A 10,327-nucleotide genomic window follows, 5' to 3' on the forward strand; every position below is an offset into this window, starting at 1 on the left:
AAGAAATGAAACTGAGCTGGTGCAAATGTTATTAAAAGATGTTAAACTTTATTGGACAGTCAGAATCATACAATGAATGACAAAGTCAGAATAAATGTAAGAAAAAATTAAAAACAGCTGAGACGTCAGTCACAACCGCAAACTGTGTTCATCTGAAGAATATGAACAAAGCAACTCGATAGCAGCTCGTAGATGTGTTCGACTTTATTAATATACTGACAGAATGACCAATATGGCTTCTTCTGTTTACTTCAACAGTTGGATTTTAGCTTCAGGTATCAAATACTTACCCAGATATTCTCAATAATGTCAAATTTTTTCAGATCCTTCTTGAAAAATTGAATACTTTTAGCAAGTTTTTCTCTTTTGGTCGCTTTAAGCTTGAAGTTTTTAACGTTGCTGCCATGAAAGTACAAGATTGTTGCTCTGGATGACATCATTTCAGTGATAAATGAGGAAAATCATCCATTAATGACGCCTGCGAGATGTAGAAAGTCAAATATTAGTTTGTAAAATAACATTTGAAGAGTCCTGACACACGAGTTGAACAGAATCATGGATCAGCGTGAACCAGATGACAGCTGTTGGGTCGTAAATGTTCTCAGAAGAACCCAACGTGGTGCCAACAAGACCAACTCAGTCTTTCTTTGTACTTTAGAAGTTGCTCAAGACATAACAGAGGTTTTTTTTTACAGCACTGAGTTGCAAACCTGTTCTCCAGGCTACAGTTTTTAAAAAGTACCTTTAAGTTGTGGTTGAAGGAAACATGAGAACCTCATGAAGGTCCTTCTGAAACACCGTTCACTGTTTATACCTGGTATTTGTTCTGTGGGATAAAAACAACCTACGATAATGTTCTCACATCGTTATCTGGGAGGAGGCCCTCTCCCTCTCCCTCGGCCTCGACCCGGTCCGGCTCCCGGTCCAGGTCCGGGTCCGGGTCCGGGTCCTCTCGGTCCCGGCGGTCGATTCACCGGCCCCCGAGGGTTGGGTGAAGCCAGAGCCACGTCCTTCTCCAGGTTCACGCCTTTACCGGCCGCTCCGGGTTTAGTCTTGGTCGGCTTTGGTTCTGGTTCTGGAGGTTTTTCTGTTTGGATGAAGAAGACCAGTTCAACCTCTGGAGGCAAGTACGCTCCACAACCAAGGAACCCTTTAACGGTTCACCTGTTGGTGCATTCAGGGGGGTACTGACCCGGTTCTGGAGGAGGGGCGAGGGATCGGTTGGGCAGCAGGTCCTCCAGGTCCTTCATGACCTGGTTGGTGCTGTCGGTGTTGTTCCTCCGGTTCTTCTCTTCGTCTCGAGCCTGGATGGAAAGAAAACATTGATGTGTTTCAGTAGATATTGGAGCTCTAAGGCACCAAAATGAGACGTAGCTGAGTTTGGACAGAAAATCCACGTTGACTGGATGAACTCATCACTGGGTTTGGGTTTATGAGTTATATGTAGACAAAAAGTAAAATATAGACCAGCAACAAACAATATAAGTCAATAAACAGCTTCTGTAGGGAGGTATGTGACTAAAAATCTGGGAAAAATGCTTCTGTGAGCAAATCATTTACTAACTGACCTCCAGGGACGACGTTCAGGTTCTACATCTACACTCAGGAAATTACTGATCAAATTGAATTAAACCGAATTAAAAGTAGAGTTTCTCAACTTTTGGACTCTAACTCGTTTAGACGATTTTTAACTTGTGTTGGAAATTTTGAACATTTTTAGCTTGTTTTGGACAAATTTTAAGTCATTTCAGAGGATTCTTAACTGGTGTTGGGAATACTTTGAGTCATTTATATAGTTTTTAGCTTGTTTTGGATTAATTTCAAATCCTTTTAGACAGTTTTTTTTCTCATGTTGGAAATAATTTGAGTCATTTTGGCCCTTTTTTAGCTTGTTTTTGGAATACTTTGAATCGTTTTAGAGGATTCTTAGCTGGTGTTGGGAATATTTTATGGAGCTTTGAACTTGCTCTGGACAAATTTCAAATCATTTTAGATGATTTTTTAACATGTGTTGGAAACAATTTGAGTCGTTTAGAACAATTTTTAGCTTGTTTTGGACAAATTTCACGTCACTTTAGACAATTTTTTAACTTGTGTTGGAAATAATTTGAACGTGAATTTTCACCATGACAACCATCTTCCAGCTGTCCTTGTTGTAGTTGATTTATTAATTTGTTAAATCTTAAATGCACTAATTAACAACTACATCATAAATGAGGCCTTCATACCTCAATGTAATCTAAATTTAAATAAAGTTGAATCTAGGTTTAGACACGTATGATCACACTTGCTAATAAACACTCGTCACAAAGTAAAGCTGATGAGGAATCGTTGGTTTTACAGGGTTCTTTTGTGGCACAAATTATAATTTTGATGATGCAGAATAAAAGTCAAGGGCATCCTGACCAAATATTTAACCACAATGATCTTCTCTGGAGGTAAAGTAGTAAACTATTCCATCATTTCATGTGTTTCATGTGTAGCACCACTCTGCTGTACAGATTATACGTTGGTACATCACTTCTATCTACTCACCATCTGCATCTTCTTCTTCAGCTCCATGTTGGAGTTTTTGTAGGCTTCAGACACTGAGTTCAGATAATAGATTGCCAATCTGTAGAGGAGAGATGATGACCTTTGATCATGTTTCTGTTGTCCACAGATACTAAACAAGCATTTGCAGCAAAAGCAACTTTAAAACTCCACCCAATGAATAAAACCAAACGGATGTGTGCGTATTTCTGTGCCACCACTCACACCATGAGCAGCACCGCCGGGATGATGAGGCCTGGATTGGCTGCGTAGCTGAACAGCGTCCCCATGAAGGCGGGCAGGTCCAAGTCGATGGTCTCCATGATCACGTCAAACATCTTGGGTTTACCGCTGCAAACCACAACTCAGTCACTCAAATGGTTTAGTTAACTTTAGACTGATATATGGAACACTTTCCAAAGTAAACTCTGTGCAGATAGATTTCATGTTTGGCCCTTTTGTACTCGTTACCACCTGAACGGTCCGCAGTCAAACGACGGCGGCAGCGTCATGATGGTGTAGACGACCGGCAGCAGGCTGAGGAAGAGGACGAGCAGCAGCAGGCCCATGTAGAAGTTGTTGGACTTGGAGGCCTTGAAGACCCTCTCGTGGGGGACGTTGGTGGCCATGACAGCCCAGCACTGGTAGTACATGGAGCTGAGCAGGCGGAGGACGTTGATGCCGACCAGCCCAGGAGCATAAAACGCCCCCATCCTGAAACCAGGCAGCAAATAGGAAGGCTTTTACTGTGAAAATACGGTTTATCCTGCATTTCCTGGTGCAAGACTTGACAGCGTTACATGATCAGTGGAAGTAGTTGTGATGTGATATAAATCAGACACAATGAAGTGGTGCAATATAAATATAATTAAATTTGGTTAAATGCAGAGTTTGTCAACTTTAAGACTTGGGACCGTTTGTGGAGTAACATGATGTTTTCACCTTTTTGAAACTTTAAACACGCAAAAGCCATTTTGGACAATTTTTAACTGGTATTAAAAATACTTTGAGTCATTGGGAGATGAGATTTTTAACTTCTTTTGGACAAATTTCAAGTCATTTTAGACGATTTTAAATTTATGTTTGAAATATTTCAAGCCATTTTAAACGATTTTTAACTCATTTTGGATAAATAGTTTAAATCATTATGGACCATCTTTAACTTGTTTAGGAAATATTTAGACAATTTTTGGACAAATTTTAAGACATTTTAGACTATTTTTTAACTCATATTAAAAATATTTGAGTCATTTTTGCAGATTTTTAGCTTGTCGTGGACAAATTTCTAATAATTTTAGACTATTTTTTTAACTTGTTTCTGAAATATTTTGAGTTGCAGATCCTTTTAACTCATGTTAGAATATTTTTTAGAATCCTTTTGGATATCATTTTAGCATGTTTTGGACTCATTTAAGTCATTTTAGACAATTCATAACTTGTATTAGAATATTTTGAGTCATTTTGAGGACTTTTTTAAATTTTATTTTGGACAAATTTCTAATTAAACTATTTGTTAGACTTCTGTTGGAAATATTTTGAGTCATTTTTCACTGTTTTTAACTCGTTACATAAAAATATAAATTTAAACCTGGTAAATACTTTTAAATACGTCATACTTTGTATCTGCTGATAATCTGAAATCACAACCTGACACCTCTTATATTCTCATTTTGGGTCCACAAGCCAAAGTTTGAGAATTCCTGAAATAATTGAGTGCATTTAACTTCAAAAAAACATAAAAAAATACTCAATAAATGAACATTTGAAATGTGAAGCAACAAAATAGAACCTAACAATATAACATGAAGTGAATTGTTATGATGTTACTTAATTACTGCCGGTGTGACCTACTGCTGTATGGATCATGTAGCTGGTGATACTATTTCTGCTCAAAGAGCCGATGATAATGTAACACAGAGACGTTCCAATGCAACCTGAAGCCCAACACTGGCAGGGATGTGGACTTTGTCTGTCCGTCGGTGATACCAGATACATGCAGCGACACACACCTGAACATGTAAACACACGGTGCAGACTGAGCATGCTCAGTGTAGGTATAAAAACACAGCCGGTACCAGATCATTCCTTGGTTGAAGACCAGTCCGAGGACGTTTCCACTGATGTCAAACTCTCCGTACGATGGCTGGAAGGGATCAGAGACAGTTATTAGTCCCTGAACGCTGCGCTGATGATAAAACTATTAAATTAGTCCTCAGGTCGGCCGGAGAGAATTGGATTTCAGAACTGCTTAAACTGAATAAGGATCATATTTCTCAACTGATTATAGATTTAAGAGGCAGACATGCTGGAGGTTCTGTGAGGCTGAAGCTGTTACTACATGCTCATAGTTTAATGTGTTGACATTTGCACTAAACACAGAGTACAGGGCTAACGAGATCATTGTTATTTGCAGGTATTTGTTGACCAAAGCACAACATTTTCCAAGCGACACTGAAATCGACAGAGTCAAAGCAGCGTTGTGGCTAAAAAATAATGAACTCTACCAACATGATCTGCCTTTAACTTGTATGTTTTTTACGTTTTTTCGAGAAGGAGGGCATTTCTATCATGTAAAAAACTATCTTTGACACATATTTAACGTGTAACAGAAGACTAATTAAAAAATGAACACAACACAATTGACCTTTTCCACAGCAGCCATTTAGACATGAAACAATACAGACATTACTAACAATAATAATAATGAAGGTTTTAGGTATAGAAGGTTATTTAATGTGATAAATAAAACCTGTGTTTGTCTGTTTCATGTCCGAATGGATGCTGTGAGAAAATTCTATTAGAATTTAATTTCATTTATCTTTCTTTTTATTACATTTTATTGCACAGTGCATGATTACTGGTGATTTAAAATGTCTCTTTGTGCTACGCTACTACTCTGGTAGGTTCTAATGATCCGGTATCGGCAGGTTAGCTTTACAACCAATGCCAGTTTCACTTTATATTTACCTGCATATTATATATTATACATGGTCACACAAGGACACAGGGATGTATTTCTAAAGACTAAGACTCAATAATTGTTCATGAGAAGCCATTTTGGCCGCTCAAGTGTAAGCAATGAAGTGACTGATGGCTGAATTCCATTTAGCTGCTTCAGTTTCAGGCTGCCATTGTGAACGTTGGCACGCCGTCACACTGTCATGGCTCATTAGGACGGTTTAAATAGAACGGAGCTATTGTTAGTCTTATCAGTAACACCTGTGCTTTTCCTGCTACGATGTCGACGTCAGATTGTGGGCCGTGAAAAAGGCCCGTTCTGCAGCGTGGACGGTCTTTCCTCACTGAGAGCAGCACTGAAAGGAGCAGCTACCGACTGTTTCTTTGACACATTTACAGTAAATTTCAAACCACTTACAAATCCAGCCTCCAGGTCCCAGCACCAGCAGTAGTTGAGGAATCGGACGATGACGGCTCTGGCAAAGTCCCCGATCAGGATGGTCAGGTAGGACACCTGGATGTCCGACACCGTCAGCTTCACGAACTCCTGCAGCAACACGGTATCTCGTTAATTTCATGCAAAATAATTCCTTCTTTGAGAGGAAAGGAAGTTTCTGTGTTGTATCTAGATGTTTAAGGACAAATCAGTTTTTTCTTTTCATTACTATTCCGACAGCCGTCTCCCAGCAGGGTCCTCTGATGACGTCTGCAGGGTTCATGGGTGGCGGCGTGGCCTCGCTGTCGTTGGTCATGCGTGAGAAGTTGGCGTAGTACTCCTTCATGGCCCAGATGGAGGCGTTCTTTATGGCTTGTTCTTCTTCCAGCTGAGGGGAACCAAGAAGCTAATTAGTCATCAGATTTTTTTACAGAAAACTTCTTGCCAAAGGAGACATTCGCCAGTTTTTACACCAGTCTGCACACGTTAAGTTATGTCATGAAAATAAAGCAAATTTTTGTAGCTGTTGGGAAGGTTTTACAAATATAGAAACCCCATGGATTAAAGTTCATCTGTCAACACTTTCCAAGATGTTTCTTTTATAATCGTGGCGTATGGCAACAATGCTTTTTTGGCTTCAGGAGACGTTTTTATTTGCAATACCACAAGTGACCACTAGGAGGTGTTTGGCAGCAGCAAGTCCATTTCTCTTTATATGTCCATGGTTAAATTAAAGAGTTTTAGTCCTGTTTTCTCACGATATCACTCTTGAATGCAGGATCTCGTTAGGCCTTGACAAGTTCTGGTTAAACCATAGCGTTTATTTTAAAAAATGGTCGTGGCAGCTGTGGTATCACCAGCTGGTTATCCATTGATTTGTGGACTTCAAAGCCTCGAGATTGACGTTTGACCGTGGCTGTCTTGCCGTTTTGCAGCCAGACGTAACCAGTGAGGTTATATCTGACTGAGAAATCAAGAATATTACACACATTGATCACAAGATAGCTCTGCCCTAAAACGCAACCTGCTTTATCGTGTATTTTCTGCTACATGGAACTATAATTCACATAAAAAACATCATGCTGTATTTAGAAAGTCTTGAAACTAGTGACTGAGACCATAAAGTATTTACACAAATGTTTACTGAGGTAATAAATCAAGTAAGAAGTTGGGTCATTTTCTCATAGATTCTTATTTCAATCTGTAACCAGAGATATCGGCACCTGCTGGATGTTAGGTATAATGCAGGTTTAGGTGACTCTATTGGCTTTACTTTTCAGATCCAAAAGTTTCATCCTACTTTTATTTACAACAAAAGTCAGTAAAACAAACTAACAAACAAAAAAGTGTGTACAGTTTTGCTAAGGCCCCCGGGTGAATAAAATGTTCATTACAGTCCGCAATACAGAAGTTGAGTTGGGAAAGTTTACCTAAGGTTGGAAAAACTGTTTGAAGTGTACAAGACATTGTGTGTGCAAACTTGAACCTTTGGGTCTGACAGTGGCACAGCTAGATTTTAGTGTTTCTTGTGTACCAGCTGATATTTTGACAGTTTTGAGGATTGACAGAAGTCTGACACTTGTAGATACCTTGTGATAGGCTGTGCTATTGCTGTAGAAAATGACCATGTAGACCAACTGATTGGCCAACATCCGTGAGCCACTTATTGGACAAAAACAAGACTTTTATATCCCTAAATTGAAAACCTAATTTTGCCAAGACTGTCCGAAGGCTTTCTGCATGATCTCCACAACATAATGGTGGCAAACCAACACATACCTTGGTGTTGACTTCATCAAACAGGGCGAACAGAAAGGTGTAGAGGTTTCCCAGGAAGAGGGCAAAGATGCGTCCCAGCTGCCATTTGAGGGCGATTCGAGGGTGATAGTCCTCCAGCTCAGCGATGGTCTCGAACAGAGGAGGACACACCAGGCCAAGCAGGGACATGATGAGCTCCAACTGGACAAACAGGTCAAAATCACAAGCAGTTCATAGGTTTTTTTTTACATAAAAGCCACGCAAACAAAGCTTCAGTATTTCCAATTGACCTTTTAGCCTTTGTTCTACAAACCTGGTTGTTGCAGGAGCAGCTGCAGTATTAATTTTGCTTTATATGCGTCTGAGAACCATCTGATTCAGAAGCATCATTACCTCGTTCTTCTCGTACCAGCTGAGGTCGTCCCTGGTGGCAAACTCCTGAGACCGTTTCACCACAAAGTAGATGAGGTAACCGCTGCCGCCGAGGCTACAGAGGATCAGGAAGTTAGCCAGGACTCTGAGGAACCTCCGTAGGTGAATGTTCTCGTCCTTCTGGTTCTCCTGCTCGTCCACGATGGACTCCTGTTGTTATCGAAACATGCAGAGAATTGACTGTTAGCAGAACACTTTGCATCATCATGAGCTCCACTGGTTTGTCTGGGCAGCATGAAAAACCTTACAACAGAATGCAGAAAGGAATGCATAATGATATATGAGCATCTTATGGGCTGTGTGGTTGCCATGGTCACCTTGAAGCTGGTGGTAATGGAGGCGTACTTGTTGTCGGCGGTCTCTGAGTTGCCGATGAGGTAATCCCAGCTGGTGAACATCTTCCAGGCGAAGGTGAACTCTCCTTCATCTCCATCTCCGCCACCAACATCAGCATTCTTGGCCATTCTGACAAACAACAAACAAGCAAAGATAGCATTATGAGTCCAGACAATCCCAAAATGAATCTATTCTATTCTAATCATACACCTATACCTACACATTCACCTTTGATTTATCAGATTTATCATTTATCATTATTCAGTTATGACAGGGCTCCCTCACAAGCAAGAAACATTCCCACAACATTGGCTAATATTGTCTGAAAGAAAACATTTAAATGCTAAAAGAACATTTAAAATATATCTATCATTTAAAAAAAATGTTCCTATGAGGTTTAAAGTTAGCAAAAGCAGAACGTTTCAACATTCACACGATGTTTTCTGTTATTCACAAGCCAAACTATTCCTCATTTTTTCTCAAAAACATCAAAAAGATCAAACGTGAGGAGATGTCGACGTTGCTCTGGTGCGGCTGAAGCAACCCGGGTTCTTGCATTTGAATGAATGGGTTTGACAGCAAATATCTGCTGCCGTGCTGCAGACTCACGTGCGAATCACGAGCATCAGGCTGTAGCCGAATGTACCAATCCCGACCATGAGGTAGGACAGAGGCAGCCTGAACTTCAACAAACCGATGGTCCTCTGGTTGTTGTAAAATCCGTAGAACAAGACTGAATATTTGCAGTAACCCTGAAGAAGAAAGAGAAGCCATTAATGTTCTTGCTTGGTTTGTGCAACACACAAGTTACATCGACCTAATTTCTCTATTTTTGGACTCTTTGTCGTACTAAAGATGTAGGTGCTGCATCCTAGATCTAGTTTATATTCATCAGGGTTGATAATGATAAAAAAACCTTCATCTGCATCATAATCTGACTCACGTTGAAGTCCATGAGGACAGAATAGTCTTGAGCTGTGGCCTGCTCTTCTCTGGGTACCGTCTTCCTGGGGATGGACCCATAGGGAAGACCCATCAGGACCTGGAAAGTTTAGAATAATGAAATAAAGTTTGACTTGTTAACCCCCAACATGGTGCATCCTGATTCTACACAATGTATTGAATTGGTTTTGTGCTTCTTTTGTACATCCAGAAACTGGACTACAATGACTTCACCTCTGGGATGACCACGAGTCCAAACGTAAAACCAAACAGGACGAGGTTCATGCCATACATCCAGCGCAGGAAGATAAAGTAAGACGCCACAGATGACCCAAAGTGGCCTAAAGGCATGGAGAAGGTTTATAAACTCAGCATCTGTCCACAAGGTATCACTGTTCAGTCAGTCAGCAAAGCTGTGCCGGAAACAAAACTTACTTTCCACCTCTTTGATCTTCCTCTCCCAGGGGATACAAGCTGTTCTGAAGTTCTCAAAATCTCTCTGGAACTTGATCCATTTCTAAGATTAAAAAAAAAAGAGAATTATAGTAGGAAAACAGACAAAGAGACAAAAGCACAACAAGTTTGAATTGTGTGCTTCACCTTGGTCATCATCACTTTGTAGGCGTACCACTTTCTGCCTTTTCCTTTGCCCAAAGCTCCTTCAAACTTATCCACAAACGCCTGAGCCTCCCTGTGAACAAACACTCGTCAGAACACAATGAAACGACCAAATCTAATCTAAATCCTAAATCTTGCAAGGAAGAGATTACCTCAGGTGTGTTAGCCTCCGCTTCATCCTCCACGGCTTGTTTCTGATGTTGGCGATCAGCTTCTTCTTCTCCTCCACCTCCTCCATCAGCCGAGCCATCTCGCCCTCCGACATGGAATCCTCCTCCTCGTCCGAGTTGGAGTTGGAATCAGATGAACTGAAAG

The 10,327-nt window shown here is 40.5% G+C and overlaps 1 protein-coding gene across 1 annotated transcript in view; it reads right to left on the bottom strand.

Moving 5' to 3' along the window:
- Positions 1 to 866: 866 nt before the first annotated feature.
- Positions 867 to 10,327, bottom strand: part of tmc2a (transmembrane channel-like 2a) — a 13,134-nt gene continuing 3,673 nt past the window's right edge. Inside the window, exons 5-21 of the mRNA XM_008289055.1 lie at positions 10,165 to 10,292; positions 9,995 to 10,085; positions 9,830 to 9,911; positions 9,629 to 9,735; positions 9,396 to 9,494; positions 9,062 to 9,204; positions 8,434 to 8,581; positions 8,078 to 8,266; positions 7,706 to 7,885; positions 6,156 to 6,314; positions 5,909 to 6,037; positions 4,608 to 4,675; positions 3,007 to 3,246; positions 2,758 to 2,883; positions 2,536 to 2,614; positions 1,193 to 1,304; positions 867 to 1,087 (exon numbers count right to left, since the gene is read on the bottom strand). Of these exons, the coding sequence (XP_008287277.1) occupies positions 867 to 1,087; positions 1,193 to 1,304; positions 2,536 to 2,614; positions 2,758 to 2,883; positions 3,007 to 3,246; positions 4,608 to 4,675; positions 5,909 to 6,037; positions 6,156 to 6,314; positions 7,706 to 7,885; positions 8,078 to 8,266; positions 8,434 to 8,581; positions 9,062 to 9,204; positions 9,396 to 9,494; positions 9,629 to 9,735; positions 9,830 to 9,911; positions 9,995 to 10,085; positions 10,165 to 10,292 (2,301 nt within the window). The remainder of the gene's footprint in view (positions 1,088 to 1,192; positions 1,305 to 2,535; positions 2,615 to 2,757; positions 2,884 to 3,006; positions 3,247 to 4,607; positions 4,676 to 5,908; positions 6,038 to 6,155; positions 6,315 to 7,705; positions 7,886 to 8,077; positions 8,267 to 8,433; positions 8,582 to 9,061; positions 9,205 to 9,395; positions 9,495 to 9,628; positions 9,736 to 9,829; positions 9,912 to 9,994; positions 10,086 to 10,164; positions 10,293 to 10,327) is intronic.

Source organism: Stegastes partitus, unplaced genomic scaffold (assembly GCF_000690725.1).
Source record: "Stegastes partitus isolate 25-593 unplaced genomic scaffold, Stegastes_partitus-1.0.2 Scaffold590, whole genome shotgun sequence".
Taxonomy (NCBI): Eukaryota; Metazoa; Chordata; class Actinopteri; family Pomacentridae; genus Stegastes; species Stegastes partitus.